At 41.0% G+C, this 24,359-nt stretch overlaps 2 protein-coding genes across 3 annotated transcripts in view; both read left to right on the top strand.

Annotated features, from left to right (window-relative positions):
- LOC124111214 (activated CDC42 kinase 1-like) overlaps nucleotides 1-17,338 on the top strand; it is a 104,945-nt gene extending 87,607 nt beyond the window's left edge. For both annotated transcript variants that reach the window (XM_046470855.2, XM_046470854.2), the window contains exons 12-14: nucleotides 10,853-10,949; nucleotides 11,491-11,585; nucleotides 14,353-17,338. In XM_046470855.2, the coding sequence (XP_046326811.1) occupies nucleotides 10,853-10,949; nucleotides 11,491-11,585; nucleotides 14,353-16,724 (2,564 nt within the window). In that variant the 3' untranslated portion in view covers nucleotides 16,725-17,338. The remainder of the gene's footprint in view (nucleotides 1-10,852; nucleotides 10,950-11,490; nucleotides 11,586-14,352) is intronic.
- Nucleotides 17,339-19,456: 2,118 nt separating this feature from the next.
- Nucleotides 19,457-24,331, top strand: LOC125378859. The gene is made up of 3 exons (XM_048394838.1): nucleotides 19,457-19,465; nucleotides 22,114-22,818; nucleotides 22,929-24,331. The coding sequence occupies exons 1-3, from the start codon at nucleotides 19,457-19,459 to the stop codon at nucleotides 23,034-23,036; spliced, it is 822 nt and encodes a 273-aa protein (XP_048250795.1). The 3' UTR covers nucleotides 23,037-24,331.
- The last annotated feature ends 28 nt before the right edge of the window (nucleotides 24,332-24,359 follow it).

Here is a 24,359-nt window from a genome sequence, read left to right as displayed (position 1 = left end):
CTACATTCTAAAGTTAATATATATTACAAGATATGTTGCGATGAAATCATATGTATTGCAATATATTAGGAGCTTCAGTGTTTCACCGTGATTGACACTGATTGTACATACAATCTAAAGTAAATATTACAATGTCCGCATGGTCTGTCGCTGCCATTTTGTAGTCATGGATACAAGGGAGATACCAACAAGAGAGAAAAATCAATTCCTCGTTTCCGTCTTTTTCAATTAATTTGGAAGGGAAACGTCATTTGGGAATGAATTTCTGTGTAGATTTTATGTAACAGTACAAATTGAATTATAATGAATTTTTTAAATATAATTTTTACCCATATACCAGTACACAGAAATATTATTGCAATGTATATTGTTTGAAAAGCGTATTGTTGTAAATCGGTATACCAGTAATACCATGATGTCCTGTATATTTGCAAGCCCATCCTGATTGATGAGTACCGTATTCAACGTAATAAGCGCCCTGCTCTAATAAGCGCCCACTGCGATATTTGTTAATATATTGGCTAGTGAACAATCTCAATTAGCACCCCTTCCAATTGATTAATGTACACAAGACTTATTTATTTGTGTATAATACGCACTCGTATGTTATATGCACCCTTAATTATGGGCAATTAAATTCTGGAAAACTATATCTGTCGTATATAAACATTTCAGGCTGTCGGCATAAACCACGAAATTTACGATCTTTCAACTCAAATAATATTCTAATAAGAGCCCCCTATTTCTAATTTTGAGAGCGCCTTACGTCGAATACGGTATTTGAAAAATACACAAATCTATTTAATCCAAGGTAAAATAATTACCGCACCTCAATTGAAGTATGCCATATTTGGATTAACATGTGGGATTTTTGTGTGTGTTTTTTATCCTGTTATAGTCAACTGTTGGCTTTCATCCAACGCCCAAATCTGGTACTATTCTGTTCGGTCCAGGAACCTCAGCAAATATTAGTCCGTATTTGTACGATAAATTCACTGTAAGTGTTGCAAGAGCCTTAGTTCAGGCAAGCTGTGGGCACAGACTTTTGTTTTGGCCATTGATGTTCACATACAACCGTGCATGACTACAGTTTCAATATCGCCTCTGAAACTCCTGGGTTTTGAAGCTGAAATCTAGTGTACCGGTATATGATGTTGGTAATCATATTTCTGAAATGTGCTCACAAGATTATAATTCAATATTTAACGTGACACATGGCCACTTTGTGTTTAGTTAATTATTCTGCCATAATGGCATATTTTTGCATAATTTTGATCAATCTTTCATGAGGGACCGATATTCTGTCAGGGCCCTTGGATTTTGTCAGGAGACTGGATATTTTTTCAGCTTCAGTTGCAAAACCGGTTTTTCTTTTTAATCAAAACTTTGAGCCTAAATATTTTATAAAAATAAAGGTCCTGCAACAATGTATTTTATGTGGCAGGCAATTTCGGGTTTTTTTTCAACTGTCTGAAGTATAATTTTTCTTTTAAGAATATACTGCGACGATTATACATTTTTGGGATAAAACCCCGGTCCTCCTTATGACATGAATAATCTAACATTGCCTGTATTGAAGAAAAAAAATGTTTAGAGCTAAAGAGTGCTGTGGGTCTCTTTGTTTTATCTGAGTCATATATAGTTCATATGAGCTAACATATCCCGAAGGGCGGTCGGGTAGCCTCGTGGTTTAAGCGTTCGCTCGTCACGCCCAAGACCCGGGTTCGATTCCCGACATGGCTACAATGTGTGAAGCCCATTGCTGGTGTCCCCTGCCGTGATATTGCTGGAATATTGCTAAAAGCGGCTTAAAACCATGGGCCTTTGGCATGACGAGCGAACGCTTTAACCACTAGCATACCCGACCGCCCCGATTTGTCTTCGAAAGTAAAAATGAAAGTCATGGGATGCTTGTCATAACTCTAACATTAAAAGTTAAAGGGGTCTCTAGATTCAATTACTATGGCAGCAAACATCAGGAACCCCTTTCATTTCAAACACTTGGTTGTTTTGCATGGAGGATGTACACAAATATTTGACAGATTGCTTTCTACCACTTGATTTCATGAGCATCAATCCACGCAGTTGGGATACAATGTCCCGCATCAACCAAGTCATGGAGTCTGACCACCTGAGACCCGTGAAGATTCCGGGGTAGAATAGGCCTTCAGCAACCCATGCTTGCCATAAAAGACGACTATACTTGTCGTAAGGGGCGACTAACGGGATCGGGTAGTCAGGCTCGCTGACTTGGTTGATGCATGTCATCATATCCCAATTGCATGGATCGATGCTCATGATGTCCATCACTGGATTGTCTGTCCCAGACTGGATTATTTACAGACCACCGTCATATAGCTGGAATGTTGCTGAGTGCGGCGTTAAACAACAAACAAATAAATAAAAATAAATAAACTGACCACCTGATCCATTTGGTCACCTCTCACAACAAGCATAGTTTGCTGGGTATCTGTCTGGTGTAAATCCAAGCGAGGATGGTTGGGGGGCCTAGTGGGTAAAGCGTTTGCTTCACACTAGGAACCTGGGTTCAGTTCCCTATGTGGGCACAATGTATGATGTCTATTCTTGATTCTCCATGTTGTGACGCCGCTAGACTATTGATAGCAGTGGGGTGAAATCTTACTCGCTTATGAAAAAGCGATTATGTTCGAATGAGACATATGGTATCTATGTTTACATTTTCTATTTTATTCATTTTCAATTTGTAGTGAGTGAGTTTGGTTTTACGCCGCTTTTAGCAATATTCCAGCAATATCACGGCGGGGGACACACGAAATGGGCTTCACACATTGTACCCATGTCTGGAATCGAACCCGGGTCTTGGGCGTGACGAGCGAACGCTTTAACCACTAGGCTACCCGACCGCCCCCTTTTCAATTTGTAGCAATACTGGAGCAATAAGCATGTTGAAAACTGTTTCAGAATTAAGACCCTCAAATGTTTCTGGTCTATGAGGACTACCATCAATGGATTTTCCCTTGTCTTCAGCACAATTTGGTAGTCTCTGGCTCGCTGACTAGCGGAAATTTCGAAGGCTGCCATATGCAATGTTAGGGGCTAGTTCTAGGGGCCTCCTTACATATTGATATTGCTGGACTATTACTACAGACAGCATCATACTTTACTAACTTCACTAACTTCACAACAAGTCAAATCAGTATCATGTACTGTGATGGAGTCACATTTTGTTCTGTGTAGAAAGTTTATATATACCGTATGCTTGTCATGTATCTGTATCTGATAATCACTTGCTATTAATACCTCTTGGATAGAAGGATATTGTGTTTATTGATTTATCTGCAGATACAGACAGTTTAGGGCTAAACAATTGTGTCTCAGCTCGCTGCAGGGTTGTTATTGTGAGTCAGCCTCCCACACACTGAATGCCTGAATGAGCTCACAACACCATTGTGGAGTCTTATTGAAGCTCCTTACACATTCCCTTCAACAGGGCCGGGAATAAAGGCTAAAATTACCATATTTCCTCCAAAATGTACACAGCAGGATTTACAAGGCACATTATCCATTCTGTGCAGAAACTAATTTCAAGGCCTTTTCAAGGTACTTTACCTAATTTCAAGGCCTTTTCAAGGTACATTACCTAATTTCAAGGCCTTTTCAAGGTACATTACCTAATTTCAAGCCCATTTTCAGGTACATTACCTAATTTCAAGGCCTTTTCAAGGTACATTACCTAATTTCAAGCCCCTTTTCAGGGTACATTACCTAATTTCAAGGTTTTTTCAAGCCAAAAACTAATTTTATTTGTAATGGCAATTTGCTGAGACCCAGGTGCAGTTAATACGGAGAATATGGTATTATCATTCATCTACTGGGTTATTATTAAAATCAAGTTAAGAACCCAAGTGTTCGTGTTCTAACTCAAAGTTTATGATGTAGTTCAAGCAAGCATTACATTTTCACTCTCATTACAAAATGGTAATCTCTCAGTCTAACACATGGTTCTGAAATGTAATGTCTAGCCATAGACAGGAAACAGGCACCAGACAATGACACATAGTCTTCCTTTAAGTACTTCCTTGAGTGTTAACTTGTAGTAGAGCAGAGTCTTCCTTTAAGTACTTCCTTGAGTGTTAACTTGTAGTAGAGCAGAGTCTTCCTTTAAGAACTTCCTTGAGTGTTAACTTGTAGTAGAGCAGAGTCTTCCTTTAAGTACTTCCTTGAGTGTTAACTTGTAGTAGAGCAGAGTTTTCCTTTAAGTACTTCCTTGAGTGTTAACTTGTAGTAGAGCAGAGTCTTCCTTTAAGTACTTCCTTGAGTGTTAACTTGTAGTAAAGCAGAGTCTTCCTTTAAGTACTTCCTTGAGTGTTAACTTGTAGTAGAGCAGAGTCTTCCTTTAAGTACTTCCTTGAGTGTTAACTTGTAGTAAAGCAGAGTCTCCCTTTAAGTACTTCCTTGAGTGTTAACTTGTAGTAGAGCAGAGTCTTCCTTTAAGTACTTCCTTGAGTGTTAACTTGTAGTAGAGCAGAGTCTTCCTTTAAGTACTTCCTTGAGTGTTAACTTGTAGTAGAGCAGAGTCTTCCTTTAAGAACTTCCTTGAGTGTTAACTTGTAGTAGAGCAGAGTCTTCCTTTAAGTACTTCCTTGAGTGTTAACTTGTAGTAGAGCAGAGTCTTCCTTTAAGTACTTCCTTGAGTGTTAACTTGTAGTAGAGCAGAGTCTTCCTTTAAGTACTTCCTTGAGTGTTAACTTGTAGTAGAGCAGAGTCTTCCTTTAAGTACTTCCTTGAGTGTTAACTTGTAGTAGAGCAGAGTCTTCCTTTAAGAACTTCCTTGAGCGTTAACTAGTAGTTATGATTGATATATTAATGTCACATGTTACTTCAGGTCTTCCAGCCTTAAGGTATCACTTGATGGCTTCCCTTTGTCAAGAAATTTTGCAGTAACCTGACGCCACATTCTCTTCTATGCCTGACTGATTTTTTTCTAACAAGTTAGCATTATTTGCTTAAAATAATAATATTTTTGTACAGCTGAATGTACTTTGCTTTTATGTGGTATAAAGTCATTGTTTTGATGGTGTTCTTTGCCTTTATCTGATAACCAAAACATTAAAAAAGTATATCCCGATGTATTCTGAAATATCCCAGTGTCGGCCATGCTCAGCGAAGCATGAGTCTATATAGCACAGGGGGTGGTCATTGAGTTATTGGCGGTATTGCTCCATTTGGATACGATAAGGCCTTTGATCTTTCAATCAGTAATATATTGATCAGCATGGATAGTTTTCCTTGTTCAATTTCTAAAAACAAGTCTGCCTGATTCTGCGTAGGAAGTTTACCCGTAACATCTGCTGGCGAAGAGGAAATACACTGACAATATAAATAGCAGAATATTATGAAAGTAATTGCCCTTATTATAGCATGAAGTCAAGCGTGCTGGCATAAAAGCAGGGCTAGGTTCACACAGATTTTATGATGTCCCAGAGAGTGGGTAGGACTGGTTTGTACATGTAAGTACAGTGCTGACTTCTTATACGAAATCTTCCAATATTTATCCATACTTTTGATTTGTAATAATAAATAATGTTTATGCACAATTTTATATATGGGCAATTGAAAGAAATAGAACTCTGCTCCCAATTTGATACATTGAGAAGCAAGAGAGCTTAATTTTGTCACGTTAAAATCACTCCACTAGTCCCTACAATGATCACATACAGTAAACTACGGTTATAACGAACTCAAAGGGACTACTAATTTTAGTTCATTATAACCATAATTCGTTATAAGTGTGTTCGTTATAACCGTAGTTTACTGCATAGCAAAACCCTTAATAATGGCAAATTTCTAGTTGTCCTTATGATACCTTAACAATTGGGCAGTTTAGCAAGGACTACAGGACTAGTATGTATGTTCCCATTTCACCTCACCCACCTCCATGTATCTATCAGTGTTATCTATGTTCCCATTTCACCTCACCCACCTCCATGTATCTATCAGTGTTATATATGTTCCCATTTCACCTCACCCACCTCCATGTATCTATCAGTGTAATGTATGTTCCCATTTCACCTCACCCACCTCCATGTATCTATCAGTGTGATGTATGTTCCCATTTCACCTCACCTACCTCCATGTATCAACAGTGTTATGTATGTTCCCATTTCACCTCACCCACCTCCATGTATCTATCAGTGTTTCTATGTATGTTCCCATTTCACCTCACCCACCTCCATGTATCTATCAGTGTGATGTATGTTCCCATTTCACCTCACCCACCTCCATGCATCTATCAGTGTTATGTAAGTTCCCCTTTCACCTCACCCACCTCCATGTTTCTATCAGTGTTATGTATGTTCCCATTTCACCTCACCCACCTCCATGTATCCATCAGTGTTATGTATGTTCCCATTTCACCTCACCATCCTCCATGTATCTATCAGTGTTATCTATGTTCCCATTTCACCTCACCCACCTCCATGTATCTATCAGTGTTATGTATGTTCCCATTTCACCTCACCCACCTCCATGTTTCTATCAGTGTTATGGATGTTTCCATTTCACCTCACCCACCTCCATGTATCTATCAGTGTTATCTATGTTCCCATTTCACCTCACCCACCTCCATGTATCTATCAGTGTTATCTATGTTCCCATTTCACCTCACCCACCTCCATGTATCTATCAGTGTTATCTATGTTCCCATTTCACCTCACCATCCTCCATGTTTCTATCAGTGTTATGTATGTTCCCATTTCACCTCACCATCCTCCATGTATCTATCAGTGTTATGTAAGTTCCCATTTCACCTCACCCACCTCCATGTATCTATCAGTGTGATGTATGTTCCCATTTCACCTCACCCACCTCCATGTATCTATCAGTGTGATGTATGTTCCCATTTCACCTCACCCACCTCCATGTATCTATCAGTGTTATGTATGTTCCCATTTCACCTCACCCACCTCCATGTATCTATCAGTGTTATGTATGTTCCCATTTCACCTCACCCACCTCCATGTATCTATCAGTGTTATGTATGTTCCCATTTCACCTCACCCACCTCCATGTATCTATCAGTGTTATGTATGTTCCCATTTCACCTCACCCACCTCCATGTATCTATCAGTGTGATGTATGTTCCCATTTCACCTCACCCACCTCCATGTATCTATCAGTGTGATGTATGTTCCCATTTCACCTCACCCACCTCCATGTATCAACAGTGTTATGTATGTTCCCATTTCAACTCACCCACCTCCATGTATCTATCAGTGTGATGTATGTTCCCATTTCACCTCACCCACCTCCATGTATCTATCAGTGTTATGTATGTTCCCATTTCACCTCACCCACCTCCATGTATCTATCAGTGTTATGTATGTTCCCATTTCACCTCACCCACCTCCATGTATCTATCAGTGTGATGTATGTTCCCATTTCACCTCACCCACCTCCATGTATCTATCAGTGTTATGTATCTTCCCATTTCACCTCAACCACCTCCATGTATCTATCAGTGTGATGTATGTTCCCATTTCACCTCACCCACCTCCATGTATCTATCAGTGTTATGTATGTTCCCATTTCACCTCACCCACCTCCATGTATCAACAGTGTTATGTATGTTCCCATTTCACCTCACCCACCTCCATGTATCTATCAGTGTTATGTATGTTCCCATTTCACCTCACCCACCTCCATGTATCTATCAGTGTGATGTATGTTCCCATTTCACCTCACCCACCTCCATGTATCTATCAGTGTGATGTATGTTCCCATTTCACCTCACCCACCTCCATGTATCAACAGTGTTATGTATGTTCCCATTTCAACTCACCCACCTCCATGTATCTATCAGTGTGATGTATGTTCCCATTTCACCTCACCCACCTCCATGTATCTATCAGTGTTATGTATGTTCCCATTTCACCTCACCCTCCTCCATGTATCTATCAGTGTTATGTATGTTCCCATTTCACCTCACCCACCTCCATGTATCTATCAGTGTGATGTATGTTCCCATTTCACCTCACCCACCTCCATGTATCTATCAGTGTTATGTATCTTCCCATTTCACCTCAACCACCTCCATGTATCTATCAGTGTGATGTATGTTCCCATTTCACCTCACCCACCTCCATGTATCTATCAGTGTTATGTATGTTCCCATTTCACCTCACCCACCTCCATGTATCAACAGTGTTATGTATGTTCCCATTTCACCTCACCCACCTCCATGTATCTATCAGTGTTATGTATGTTCCCATTTCACCTCACCCACCTCCATGTATCTATCAGTGTTATGTATGTTCCCATTTCACCTCAACCACCTCCATGTATCTATCAGTGTTATGTATGTTCCCATTTCACCTCACCCACCTCCATGTATCTATCAGTGTGATGTATGTTCCCATTTCACCTCACCCACCTCCATGTATCTATCAGTGTTATGTATGTTCCCATTTCACCTCACCCACCTCCATGTATCTATCAGTGTTATGTATGTTCCCATTTCACCTCACCCACCTCCATGTATCTATCAGTGTTATGTATGTTCCCATTTCACCTCACCCACCTCCATGTATCTATCAGTGTGATGTATGTTCCCATTTCACCCCACCCACCTCCATGTATCTATCAGTGTTATGTATGTTCCCATTTCACCTCACCATCCTCCATGTATCTATCAGTGTTATCTATGTTCCTATTTCACCTCACCCACCTCCATGTATCTATCAGTGTTATGTATGTTCCCATTTCACCTCACCCACCTCCATGTATCTATCAGTGTTATGTATGTTCCCATTTCACCTCAACCACCTCCATGTATCTATCAGTGTGATGTATGTTCCCATTTCACCTCACCCACCTCCATGTATCTATCAGTGTTATGTATGTTCCCATTTCACCTCACCCACCTCCATGTATCAACAGTGTTATGTATGTTCCCATTTCACCTCACCCACCTCCATGTATCTATCAGTGTTATGTATGTTCCCATTTCACCTCACCCACCTCCATGTATCTATCAGTGTGATGTATGTTCCCATTTCACCTCACCCACCTCCATGTATCTATCAGTGTGATGTATGTTCCCATTTCACCTCAACCACCTCCATGTATCAACAGTGTTATGTATGTTCCCATTTCAACTCACCCACCTCCATGTATCTATCAGTGTGATGTATGTTCCCATTTCACCTCACCCACCTCCATGTATCTATCAGTGTTATGTATGTTCCCATTTCACCTCACCCTCCTCCATGTATCTATCAGTGTTATGTATGTTCCCATTTCACCTCACCCACCTCCATGTATCTATCAGTGTGATGTATGTTCCCATTTCACCTCACCCACCTCCATGTATCTATCAGTGTTATGTATCTTCCCATTTCACCTCAACCACCTCCATGTATCTATCAGTGTGATGTATGTTCCCATTTCACCTCACCCACCTCCATGTATCTATCAGTGTTATGTATGTTCCCATTTCACCTCACCCACCTCCATGTATCAACAGTGTTATGTATGTTCCCATTTCACCTCACCCACCTCCATGTATCTATCAGTGTTATGTATGTTCCCATTTCACCTCACCCACCTCCATGTATCTATCAGTGTTATGTATGTTCCCATTTCACCTCAACCACCTCCATGTATCTATCAGTGTTATGTATGTTCCCATTTCACCTCACCCACCTCCATGTATCTATCAGTGTGATGTATGTTCCCATTTCACCTCACCCACCTCCATGTATCTATCAGTGTTATGTATGTTCCCATTTCACCTCACCCACCTCCATGTATCTATCAGTGTTATGTATGTTCCCATTTCACCTCACCCACCTCCATGTATCTATCAGTGTTATGTATGTTCCCATTTCACCTCACCCACCTCCATGTATCTATCAGTGTGATGTATGTTCCCATTTCACCCCACCCACCTCCATGTATCTATCAGTGTTATGTATGTTCCCATTTCACCTCACCATCCTCCATGTATCTATCAGTGTTATCTATGTTCCTATTTCACCTCACCCACCTCCATGTATCTATCAGTGTTATGTATGTTCCCATTTCACCTCACCCACCTCCATGTATCTATCAGTGTTATGTATGTTCCCATTTCACCTCACCCACCTCCATGTATCTATCAGTGTGATGTATGTTCCCATTTCACCTCACCCACCTCCATGTATCTATCAGTGTGATGTATGTTCCCATTTCACCTCACCCATCTCCATGTATCTATCAGTGTTATGTATGTTCCCATTTCACCTCACCCACCTCCATGTATCTATCAGTGTTTCTATGTATGTTCCCATTTCACCTCACCCACCTCCATGTATCTATCAGTGTTATGTATGTTCCCATTTCACCTCACCCACCTCCATGTATCTATCAGTGTTATGTATGTTCCCATTTCACCTCACCCACCTCCATGTATCTATCAGTGTGATGTATGTTCCCATTTCACCTCACCCACCTCCATGTATCTATCAGTGTTATGTATGTTCCCATTTCACCTCACCCACCTCCATGTATCTATCAGTGTGATGTATGTTCCCATTTCACTTCACCCACCTCCATGTATCTATCAGTGTTATGTATGTTCCCATTTCACCTCACCCACCTCCATGTATCTATCAGTGTTATGTATGTTCCCATTTCACCTCACCCACCTCCATGTATCTATCAGTGTGATGTATGTTCCCATTCCACCTCACCCACCTCCATGTATCTATCAGTGTTTCTATGTATGTTCCCATTTCACCTCACCCACCTCCATGTATCAACAGTGTTATGTATGTTCCCATTTCACCTCACCCACCTCCATGTATTAACAGTGTTTCTATGTATGTTTCAGGTCTTGACATCAGCAAACCTCTGAAGAACAGCTTCATCCACACCGGTCATGGGGACGTGGGAGGCAACACATGGGGGGACCCCAGCGCCATCGACGAGTACGTAGCCATCTGTGGCAGTGAAAATAATGTGTAGCATTGTGTCCCTTTGTTGTGACAGGATCCTATGATTTGAGGGTTTGAATTGGTCAGCACGGTAACAGTAATAATCGGATTCACCGAAGTGAAACACATCTCAGCATCACTATGGGCCCGTGAAGATCCGGGGTAGAATAGGTCTTCAGCAACCCATGCTTGCCGTAAAAGGCGACTATACTTGTCATAAGAGGCGACTAACTGGATCGGGTGGTCAGGCTCGCTGACTTGGTTGATGCATGTCATTGTATCCCAATTGCGTAGATCGATGCTCATGATATCAGTCACTGGATTGTCTGGTCCAGGCTCGATTATTTACAGACCACCTCACATAGCTGGAATATTGCTGAGTGTGGCGTAAAACAACAAACAAATAAGCACTCTTACTCACTGCAGCTGTATCAAATCATCTTACCGTTGGACAGCTATTCCAGCAAGAGTTACCTCCCTTTATGCCTCGGGCTTCTCAAAATTCTTCTCATCCATGTTTTCTTTTCTTTGGCAGGGTGTATTTGCGGAACCCTATGGAACCTCCTGATATTGGTGGCACCAATGACGATCTGAGTGCTACCAAACTAGCAGACAGAGGTGGTACAAAACGTAAGAAAATAATTTAATCACGGGTATTTATTTCTTTGGTTCAGATCCGGTTGTCATTAATGGGGTCAACATTGAGGAGGGTGAGTGAGGGGATGTTGTTTTATGGTGCGGTCAGCATAATGGCAACCTTTAATTTACTATTATTTGGCCACACAAGCCAGTGGTTGATACCATGAGCATCGTCAGTGCCAGTGTGACTCTTCAACCACTCATTCCCCATTTTAACATTTGTTATGAGATGTTTTTCAAATTGAAACGCAGAAGTTACCTAAATTGTGAAATCAGAAACGACCACACAAGGTCAATAAAAAATCAGCACACATTTTTATATTTACAATTAAAGAAAGAATATAAAATGGGTAAAAGACTTGGCAGCAGCAATAAAAAACAGGCTCTTTAATAATTGTCAGTGCGCTCATATTTGTCTAGAAGTGAGGTGAAATGGGGTTTAACGTTGTGTCCAAGATTATTGCACTTATATAGCGACTTGCATGTACGTGTGTGTGTTTGTGTGGCTGCTTGTACTAGTCCAGACTGATGCCCATTTATAGTGCTAGCTCACTGAGATACCATGCCGCAGTTTAACATGACTACTCCACTCAGACACAATATACTGACTCCGAGTCGACCGGTCCTTGTTTTAGCCCCTTAATGCCGAGCGCCAGACAGGGTAACAACAAGTACCATCTTTTAACGTCTTTTGGTATGACGCGGTCAGGGATCGAACCCCGGACCTTCCGCTCTCCGGGCAGACGCTCTACCACAAGACCACGGAGGCGGCCTTGTTCCATTCAGCCTTTATCCTTTATCCAGAAGTTTGAAACTGTTGAATGTCTTGAAAGAGGCAGTGCTCCGTTCTTGAATCCGGAATCGTGTTGGAAGCTGGCAGGAATTCTGTATTTTCAGATAGGTATAAAGTTCATACTTGGCAAGCAGATAAGTCGAAAATCAGGCCATAAATGGTCTCAAATCACCCTCGTGTCGCTCTTACCAGTACCAGCCTTCTAGAGACTGTCCAATCCCCAAACATCTTGAACGATCAAGCCAGTAAGGTGCATAGACAAGCTCCTCACAGCGATAGTCCGTTAGCGGAGCTCTCTTTACTATCGCTGCCACCAGTCAAAACTCCCCACTGTGATAGGTAACCTCAACCATGCTTGGAGTTGAAATTTCAACCGAATGACCGTTATGTTTACAAACAAGTGACGACTGTCGTAATGCCGAATACACTTACTTCTGCTTAATTACTTTCTTTCTTTGTCAATTTGAATTTCTATTTTATTAAAACTATCGTGTTATTGATATAGTAAGAATGTAAGGGAGAAGTTGGTTGATTTTCTGTTAGTTTGCAATCTCGAACCAATCTGATGATACAAACAACAAAGTAAATTCTTCTGGAAAACATGGTCAGTCGTAAACCTTTTCAAAATTCACTATGATGGCATTCCCAAAAACATAAATAAAAGTATGAACGTTACTACATTTGGGGTTAGAGGCCAAATTTCAAGATTCTTGTAATGGCCGCGCCCACACTGGTGGCAGCAATGTTACCGAGAGTGTAACGAAGGTGTCACGTGCTGGGAAGGAGCTTGGTGTGTAGACAACTAGGGTTGGTAACTCTAATCACACTTCCTGTTAAAATCTGGCCACTACAGCTCTAAACAGTTTAAATACTTTCCAGTCTTTTGGTGCCGCTCATCACCACAGACATGCTTACAACAATCTCTACTATAGGTTTTCAGAGCCCTGGGCTTGTTATGAGGCAACTCAGGTGAGGATTGGATGGTCACAACGTGTGTCCTGGTCGATTGTGAAGCATCTTTCTCGGACTGGATGATTGTTGCATATTCTCTCAACCACAGGTTTTCCCCCCTCCCCCATCACATGAAATACAGACCTTCTACTCATCTATCGCCGATATTCTCATTTGATGTGGGTGCCATGGCGCTCAGAAATGACACGATAATGTAATGGTGCGACCTTATTTATTTACATTCGGAAGTTGTAGTTTTAGTTCGTTTTCGAGATACTGAAATCAGATGTGCTTGTGTGAATGCTTCGCTCACTTGTACCAAATATTTTAGAAGTGTAGAAGGTGGCTGATTGGGAAATTCACCTTAGGTGACCTCAGACCTCTTCACTGACAGGCATCATATGGAAGTATAAGATCTGATTTTAATGTGATTGGACCCCACCCAGATGGAACTACTTACATATGGTCAAGATCTGGTTGCCATGCTGCTGTTGACACAACAACATCACATTCCTCACTCAACATTTCAAATGGAGATCAACATGTGATTTTATGACCGCTTCAGCACTTATCCGTTTTGCCAGACAAATTTTATTATTTCATTTACAAATGTTTCTCTAAGGAAATACCTGAAGTCAAAAGGTATAAAAAGCATACAATTAAAATTAATTAAAATTTAATTTAATACAAACATCAATGACCTAATTTATTGCTGCATTGTGACACCTAATGTTTTTTCTTGTTTTGGGGTGGGTTTGGGGGATGCAATCTTTTAACTTTCAAGTCAATGTCAGTGTAAATTTTCGTCTGAGTAAAAGGGTTACTATAGTGGTTATTTCCATGTACAGAAGTTGTTTGTTTGTTTTTTAAAATGGTTATCATGGTTAATGGTTAAAATTTGTCTGATCATTTGATCTTATGAGTATTGTTGACAATTTGGAGACTGTCATTGAAAGGACATGTTATCACCTTATGATAGAACGTCATGTGTTTCTCTTTGTCTTCTCTTTCAAGGCCCATTCCCTGGAAAGAAACACAAGAACTATTCCAAACTAGAGAACGAGCCATCCTTCGAGGCCAAAAGTCCAACCAAAAAGACGCCCCCTGCCCAAAAATCAGCACCCTTAGCTGCAGTCTCTGGCACCCCGAGACAGAACAGTGAACGACCACTAGGGAACAGGAACTCGACTGGGAGTCGAGGATCCAATGCAAGTCGAGGTTCATCGGGAAGTCGAAGTTCAACTCGCAGTGTAAGATCAGAACCGGAGAAACCTTTGATAGACTTAAGTGAAGACACAGAGGAACAAGCACCTCCACCAAGAACAAATATCAAAACAACACGGAGCACGTTGTCGTTGTTTGACACGTTGTGCACACAACAGAACACAAGCCACTACGGTAACATCGATCTTCCTAAGCCGATCTTCTCAGACAAGGCTGAAGACCCTTTTGAGATTCAACCCAATCTGCGTGTTTACTCCTCAGACTCGTCCAAATCTTTTGAAGGCTCGTGGCAAGAGTCTCACTCAGTGTTTCATTCAGACAGAAATGTTTTCTCGGAGACTTCAACATATACGGTTCAGAAACCTGTCTCTGAAAAAGATAACCTGTCGTTGTCGCAAAACACAAATGATTCCGGATCAGGCTACTACTCTATGCCACCTTTAGAAGACCCCCAGTACAGTAAGATAGATAAAGTTTCCAATTCCTGTGTTGAGTCATTGAAGAGGAAAACTTCAGCGCCAGTCCGGCCCCCTCCCACTTACAATTCCAGTGATAAGTTCTCTCCGAGTGACCGATTGCATAAACACCCCGAACAAAAACCTCATTTTAATAATTTAGAGCGTGAACGCTTCAAACAAAATTTGGAAAAGACCTTGAGTTCTGGAAGCAGTGGTGAGAAACCATTATCGCCAACAAGAGGCAGTCCAGGTTCTCAGTGTATTTCAAGGTCATCTGGAGCAAGGTCACTGCCGTCTGCTCGCAGCCTGTCTGCAAGCTCCTCACCAGCTTCTCAGAGGCCTAAATTAATATCATCCTCACAGACATCTTCCCCAAACCCTGTGCGGAGTCAGTCAACCACCTCAAGACCAATCCCAGCCAATGCACATCCAGTGTTTCCACCCAATGCTTTTCCACAGCCATTAAACCCTTGTGTTCCAAGAAATTCAGACAATAAAGCCGACAAGGCTTTCGATTGGATTAATGATGCTATGAGTGATTTTGCAATAGCTAGGGCGAACAACCGTCAAAAGGCTTTACAACCTCCCGTGAAAAAGAACTGGGTTACCTTTCCTTTGTACGACGAGGTGCCAGTTGAAGAGCCAATCATGTCGAAACAGGAAGAGGCCTGTACACCAAGTCCAGGGTCAAAAACTCTTCGTATTGATGTTCACAAAGCACGATCTCATACCTTCGCAGGACAGTCGATGCCTGCACCTAGTCAAGGACCTGTGTTGACACCCCCAATATCTTTCCCTCAGTATGATCAAGTCCCGGTTGATGATGATCCTGAGGATGTCCGAAACGTTTCGAAGTACGCTCCTGCTTCAGAAGTGTCTTACGGACCCGATGCATGGGGTGATGACTTTGATTCCGACTTTGATGATGATGAGTTTGAGGAAGCGGATGCTAATATATGTGCAATGGCAGGTGACAACCCCCCTCCCCTCCCTCCGAGGGACTACCATGGAGGGGCGCACTCCGGCGGGGGGAGGGAGGCCGTAAACCAAAGACCAAACATTTATCCGTTAGTTCAGGATGGCAAACAGTTGAGTCACACACATTATTTTCTGATTCCACCGAAAGGTTCTCAGCGGGGTGTGAGCACTGCGGAGGTGAAGCCGTTCATGATGAGCCGCGATCAAACTGATGGTGAGCATCATCAGAGCGAATATCAAAACATATCATACACTTCTTCGAGGCCAGGTGAACTGGCTCAAGAAAACCCATCGTTCACATGGTCAAATATGAGCGGTGGTAAGCCGGTTGTTCCTCAGTCGCCACGGCAACAAGGGAGACAAGCACAGTCGCCAAGATCAAGGCCGGATCAACCCAAAAGCAGTGCACGGGATATCAAAGGGGGCAGTCACAATCGACAAACGGACAGTTTCGTGAGTTCGTCACCTCGGGATCGGATCGCGCAGGTTCAGAGCCAGGTCATCGGTGTGACTGATGAAGAGTGTCATACAGCATTGTGTCATACGCACTGGGATATGGAAAATGCTGTGAAATATTTGAAAACTGAACAGTTATTCCGACTCGGTCTGGCATCTCGAGATCACTGTGAGAAACTCCTGGTGGCGTTGCAGTGGAACTTGGAGCTTGCCAGCTCGGTGATGCTAGACGAAGTGCGGGGAAATGTGCAGGTGGAATCGACAGTGTGAAGACATTAGACTCCACAGTGTGATCGACAGTGTGGAGGCATTACACTGACAGTTATTTATTTATCTCAGTCAGTGGCATGTTAACCTAATTTGCAGATCTCGTTTGAAGGGCAATGTGAATGTATGTACCATGTTAGCACGTGAAGTATACTGAGACTTGCAAACTCATTTGTTTATATAACTTGGATTACAGGTGTATTCACAACCAGGCCGTAGGTCCTTGGCTAAAATAAAAATATATTCGAAAAATGACTAGATTGGTTTAATGAGAAGAGTTGCTGAGGGCGTTTCTTTGAACTAGACAAGAGTTGCCTCCCTTGCCATATCAATCCACTTTTGAAAAGTTTTCTAAACATTGTGATCTCGGTTGTTTTGGGATAAATTTTGGTTCAGTGGATAAAGTACACCAAGTGATATATCTTCCTGAGGCAAGGGAGGTAACTGACAATAAAAGTCCAGTTTCCACCATTGCCGAAACAGGCTGGAATTTCGAAGCTCAATCGTCGTGCCACCAGTGGTTATTACCAGTTATGTCCCTTTTCTTGACCAGTCAGATTCCACCTCTTGCAATTACTTCAAACAAAATGGCGGTGCCCAGTCAAGACAATCTGATCAATAATCAAGATCTATATTGTAATAATACGGGTCTTACCTCACGAAGTGCATTAAATCATTTCAGCACCTTGATTGAAAACATGAAAAGATTTGTAAAATATCTGTCGACACCCAGCTGGTGGAACACATGCTTTGCAAATCTTTCAGCCGATCGAAATCTGCATGTTGAAATTCATGTTGTTTACGAACAGGATGTCTAGTTCATTACACAATTTTGATTAGACTATCCACTCATTAGTCCAGCCAAAATGTAACTCCGGAATTCCAGCCACCTGTGACGCTACGATTGAGCCTGGAAATTCCTGCGTAGTTTGGCAAGGGTGGAAACTGGACTCTTATAGTCAGTTAACGCCCTTGCCTCTGGAAGATGGTGGCTTCTCACTGCTAGCCTTACTGGAAGTCAAGTTTCAGCCTCGGACCGTTGTAATGCCATATGCCAGATCCCCCTTCCCCAATTTCCCTCAATATTACTGAGAGTTCTCAGCACTCTGAAATAGATGTTCCCTGGTCAATCCCTGCACTGGTGTGTAGCTGTGGCAATATATACTACTCAAAAGATGTTAAGAACCACTGATTATTTCACGTTACCATAGAACTTTAATGGCATGACAGATTATAGTATTATGAGCTGAGGTGAAATGGGGTTTAACGTCCTGTTCAAGATAATTGCACTTACATTGCGACATGCATGCACATGTGTATTTGTGTGGTTGCTTGTACTTGTCCGGACTAATGCCGATTTTATAGTGCTAGCTGACTGAGATACCATGCCGCAGTTTAACATGAATACCCCACTCAGACACAGTATACTGACTCCGAGCAGACCAGTCCTTGTTTTAGCCCCTTAACACCGAACACCAGGCAGGGTAACAACAAGTACCACCGTTTAACGTCTTTTGGTATGACCCGTCCGGGGATCGAACCCCGGCCCTTCTGCTATCCGGGCCTATTGATCTATCCACTAGATCACAGAAGGGGTATAGTAAAATGAAAGAATCGGGTGATCCTTAACTTCTTGTGAGTAGTATATATCACTTTCATCAGTGATTACTAGGCTATATACCATGGATACATGCTTGTGTACATTTCATATCCCACTGCAATGGGTGTGTTATGAACATCGATTTTTCTTGATGTCGCACAATGATCGGCGTGAATATATCACACTTTTTATGCACAATTCACATGTATTTGCAGTGAGAACGACATGCCATGTATGTGCTTTAGAACAAGATATTGATCATGTCTGCAATCAGTGTGGCATACACTACATGTGTGTCATAAATAATGTCAAAAGTGTCATTATACGTCTGTAATGTACATTTCATATTTCATTTCAAATTGACAAGATACAACGTCTATGACATACATTGTGTGTGTTATACATTATATACTGAACAAAAAAGGTTTTTGATCATGAATAATTTTGGGGATGTTTTTTTTAAACATAAGGGGCAGTGGGGTAGCCTAGTGGTTAATGTGTTCGCCTGTCAGGCCGAAGACCCCGGTTCAATTCCCGACATGGGAACAATGTGTGAAGCCCATTTTTGGTGTTCTTCGACGTGATGTTGCTGGAATATTGAAAAAAAGGCGTAAGACCATACTCACTCGCCATGTAAACATATCCCAAAAAATATTCATGATCCCTTACTTCTTTTGTCCAGTATATGTATTTGCATTATTGTTGAGGTACGTTTCATATTTTCATAGCAGTCAGCATGTTGTACAACATATGTAAAATAGATATGGTTTATATATGCTCTATGTTATATTTAGATATGCCATCACTACCTGTTATATGTATATTCATATACACATCAATCCACATGATCATACGCCATGTTTACATGGTCTGTATTGCAATGTACATCATATTTGTTAGGTATATTTCGTATCACACAGTGACTTCATCCCATTCTGTGATCAGTTTCCTCATGTTCATATCACTCATTATCATATACACTTGCTTCGCTGTTGTAGCCCTCATGATGCAATCGTGTACATTTCCTAAACTCATACATTAAAGTTACTCATTTCAATGTTGTCAAAAATGTTATATAAAGTATCAGGTCATATTATTTTTTCATTTTATGATTTATGGAAATTTTACTTGAAAAATGTCCAGGGTATGTTGATAATTATTTTGTCAAATTGTTCCATATGAATTACGTATCCGACAATACACAAAAGTGCTTACACATAGCCCTGGTAATGGTTATCGTTATTTTAAAGATATATAGTAAAACCTGCAATTAAAATAACACGATATGAGAATATATTATTCGTCGCCAAATAGTAGTTTAAGATACTATTTTTTCCGATCATTGCATCAAATTTCTTTTCTGTTATTTTGTTGGGTATGTTGGGTATCACCGGCATATTGGTAGAAAACATTTGTACAGCTCATTGCTATTTCCTGCTTAGTTTACAATATAAAAGATAAAAAGCAATGCCTGCCAACAGAAATAGAGTCAGATAAAAGTGTAACCTATACATAGGCTGACCATTTCTACAGAATCTTTTTTCTGGTCCTCAAAATTCGGCTTATTTTTGGTCATATACGGTATTGATTTATAATAGGACAGTAATAAATATTTAAAGTAAACAAGTAATGCATTTTTTTACACTGGCATCAAGTTATACTTGTTTTTCATATACGATTTACATTATTATTGTCAACCCAACAAAGGACTTTTGGCTGTAATACATAGGTAACAGATGGAATTCATCAATACCAGTTTGTTTTCCATTTGATGTGCAGATAATAAAACACTTTATGAAGTGATACATTTCACAATAGAATAAAGAGGACCTGCAGGCATACTACAATACTAAACGCTTTTTTAAATGAGGACCTGTGACGATCCAGATTAGAATAGCTCTTCAGCAACCCATGCTTGCTGTAACAAGCGACTATGCTTGTTGTAAGAGGCGACTAACTGGATCGGGTTGTCGGGCTCGCTGACTTGGTTGATGCATGTGATCGTATCCCAATTGCGTAGATTGATACTCATGATATCAATCACTGGATTGTCTGGTCCAGACTCGATTATTTACAGACCGCCATCATATAGCCAGAATATTGTTGAGTGCGGCGTTAAACAACAAACAAAACAAACAAAATGACCGAGCTTCATTTCTAAACCACCTTGATTCTGAAGTTTTGATTTCGCAGGAGAACATACACAAGTGTTCCTTTGATGGAACTCCCTTTTAGGTGTAGAGGTTATAGCATGCAGAAAAGACAAGGTGAACAAAATACCCTCAACAATATGATGGTGCAACTTTTATCATTTACATTCGGAACTGTCTGTTTAAATCAGAAATCAGATATGCAGGTCTGAATGCTTAGCTCTTCCATACCAGGAGTTTTGAAGCCTTAGTGCTGAAAGTTAGATCAGATTAGATCATTAAGCTGACGTGACCGTCTTTGTTGTCAGAGGTGTCATATCGGATTAAAATATTTGATATTATGAGATTGTGTATACTGAGGCTTATGATAAAAGTGATAAAAGCAGACCTTGTCCAAGCTTTTCTATTTTGTCATTACAGTTTGTTCAGACCACGTACAATGTTTTCCTTAAAGACTTTAAGACTTTGACTCCGTCACCTAGCAGTAAATGTTTAAAGCTTCCTATTTCTTCGATGTGTGTCCATTCATTCTTGAAGACTGTGATGTTTTTAGTTGATACAGGTAAGGCTGTATCCCCACCGATCAAAATATAGAATACTAAACGAGCTCCCGTGTAATACCAATTTTATGAAACGAGTGAATAGTTGTGGTATCTGACGAGCGAAAGCGAGTCAGATACCACAACTATTCACGAGTTTAGTATTTTATTTATTACTTGCAATTTATAACGGTTTTTTAATTATACTGTTGAGTATGAATAGGCTGACACCTACATGATCCACGACATAGTCAAATTGAGTTTAACAGAATAATACTTCAAACACGTCAAAAGGTGAAACGTATGAATTTCATACCATGCAACTGGTCTACCTTTAGAATTCACAAAATTATCGTAGGGCTAAGACTTTCGCATCTCACATACTTTAACTTAGACCAACGACTGTCGTTGCGCTACAATACGATCGCCTTGTGGAACGGGCCTTGCACCTCAAAGTTTTCAATAACGTCACAATACCCGATGACGTAATTTGTGGAATTTTGATGCAAGATCCATCGGCGAAACAATGCCATGTGACGTCAGCCTAGCAACAAGGTTGCTGGGGTCATCGAGTGTGCATAAGCTCCTCTCAGTGATCTATCAACTCCACACGCAATGTCCTTGAATAAGCCAAGAGATGTTGAGAGCTTTCAATATTTGTTCGTGAAACGTGTTCCGAGGGTACATAAGCACGCGTTTTGGTATTACACAATGTGTAATAAAGCTATATGTTTATTAAACGGGTGATCTCTTCACGGGCAAGTAATAACACAATTTCTCTCTCATGTTCTGCTGATTTCATAGGGACATTTTTTGCCCTCAGTGCTTGGTGTATAGGGTTGTGTGAAAGGACTGATGATAGATTTAGTATCACTGTTACATTTGCATCAAGTAGAGGAAGCACTATTATGTGTTTAGATGGAGTAAACAGTTTGGTAGGTCCAGTTTTAGGGCAGGTGGGTTAGGGTGATCCACTGGTCAAAGGCACTGTGCAGAGTTCTGTTTGCCAAAATCACTGTGCAGACATCCAGTGGTCAAAGGTGCTGTTGAGAGCCAGTTGTCAAAGGTTCTTTAGAAGTCCAGTTGACAAAGGCACTGTATAGAGATCCAGTTGTCAAAGACACTGTGCAGAGCTCCAGTTGTCAAAGGCACTGTATAGAGATCCAGTTGTCAAAGACACCGTGCAGAGATCCAGTTGTCAAAGGCACTGTGCAGAGATCCAGTTGTCGAAGGCACTGTGCAGAGATCCAGTTGTCAAAGGCAATGTGCAGAGATCCAGTTGTCAAAGGCACTGTGCAGAGATCCAGTTGTCAAAGGCACTGCAGAGATCCAGTTGTCAAAGGCACTGTGCAGAGATCCAGTTGTCAAAGGCACTGTGCAGAGATCCAGTTGTCAAAGGCACTGTGCAGAGATCCAGTTGTCAAAGGCACTGTGCAGAGATCCAGTTGTCAAAGGCACTGTGCAGAGATCCAGTTGTCAAAGGCACTGTGCAGAGATCCAGTTGTCAAAGACACTGTGCAGAGATCCAGTTGGCAAAGGCACTGCAGAGATCCAGTTGGCAAAGACACTGTAGAGATCCAGTTGGCAAAGGCACTGCTGAGATCCAGTTGGCAAAGGCACTGCAGAGATCCAGTTGTCAAAGACACTGTGCAGAGATCCAGTTGTCAAAGACACTGTGCAGAGATCCAGTTGTCAAAGACACCGTGCAGAGATCCAGTTGTCAAAGGCACTGTGCAGAGATCCAGTTGTCAAAGACACTGCAGAGATCCAGTTGTCAAAGACACTGTGCAGAGATCCAGTTGTCAAAGGTGCTGTTGAGAGCCAGTTGTCAAAGGCACTGTGCAGAGATCCAGTTGTCAAAGACACTGTGCAGAGATCCATTTGTCAAAGGCAGTGTGCAAAGATCCAGTTGTCAAAGACACTGTGCAGAGATCCAGTTGACAAAGACACTACAGAGATCCAGTTGTCAAAGGCACTGTGCAGAGATCCAGTTGTCAAAGGCACTGTATTGAGTGGCATTCACTGATTTGGTCTGAATACGATCCTTGGTCTGTGAGCACCATGCTCGTGTCATAAAGAGTGGGGAACAACTTGCAATGATTTTGGCTTCCTTCCACAATAATCGAACTGTGATTTTGATACTGTTGAAAAGACATAAATCCTAACAGTAAGGTCAGGTTGTGGATCGAACTGAAGCTAAATCAACTTGTTCTTTTAAACCTTCATTAATCTTTTAATAGATAAGTCAATTATTTGTCATGTGTCATTGCTATGCCTTTTATCATCTAGCTAACACTTTGCATCACTTGCCAAATGATATTATTTACACTTTGTTTGTGTTGTATTGGACACTATGCTTACATGTAGAAAGCAAGTGCAGATGCAATGTGTCTGTCTGTCCCAGGTATATATTGTGATATTTGATTGACAGAATGTGCTATTTTGTTTGTGATTGAACATATAATTATTACGTGTATTGACTGTTAACTGACACTCATGCAAAACATGCACAACATGCACATGTTGGTATGATGCATGCACTTTTTGATATGATGCATGCACATGTTGATATGATGCATGCACATGTTGATATAATGCATGCACATGTAGATATGATGCATGCATATGTTGATATGATGCATGCACATGTTGATATGATGCATGCACATGTTGATATGATGCATGCGTGTGTCGATATAATGCATGCACATGTAGATATGATGCATGCACATGTTGATATGATGCATGCATGTGTTGATATGATGCATGCACATGTTGATATGATGCATGCACATGTTGATATGATGCATGCATGTGTTGATATGATGCATGCACATGTAGATATGATGCATGCATGTGTTAATAATGCATTCATATGATGCTATGACATTTTGTCCATATGGTTACCGAAGGAGTGGGGTAGATTTGGAGTTTTGTGTGCGCTCTTCACACTGAGTGGATCAGGAATACTGCTTATAGTGGTACAAAACCTGTATAAAACTTGTATTTGTAATTTCTGTGCTTGTAGTTAAGAAGTCAAAATTATGGTTGGGACTTAACTATAATAAACAAGCAAATATTCTTCTTCTTCTTTACCCCATAAGCCAAATGATAAGACCTAAAATATATGTTGTCGAATATGCTGGATTGGAAAAAAGGGTTGGGGTTACGAGATTATTTGTGTTAATATCATCATGTGTATATAATTACAAAGGACAAGTATTTCTGTTTGAGTCTGTTGTGTCTGCAGAATAGAGATCAGGAGATTCTCAAGGAGAAAGTGAACAAATTCAATTCTTGTATGTAGTTACTGAACCGGTGCCGTTGTACAAAACAACCTTATAACGCT

This window comes from Haliotis rufescens, unplaced genomic scaffold (assembly GCF_023055435.1).
Source record: "Haliotis rufescens isolate VD_foot unplaced genomic scaffold, xgHalRufe1.0.p SCAF_13, whole genome shotgun sequence".
In the NCBI taxonomy this organism is placed as follows: Eukaryota; Metazoa; Mollusca; class Gastropoda; order Lepetellida; family Haliotidae; genus Haliotis; species Haliotis rufescens.
Note: the sequence above shows the minus strand (reverse complement) of the source record. Positions and strands in the feature narration are given on the sequence as shown.

Bases quoted from the DNA above. Each gene is read 5' to 3' on its own strand.
- LOC125378859 (XM_048394838.1), top strand. The intron at 22,819-22,928 runs GTGCTGTTGAGA...CAGTTGTCAAAG, and splicing joins CAGAGATCCAGTTGTCAAAG to ACACTGTGCAGAGATCCAGT.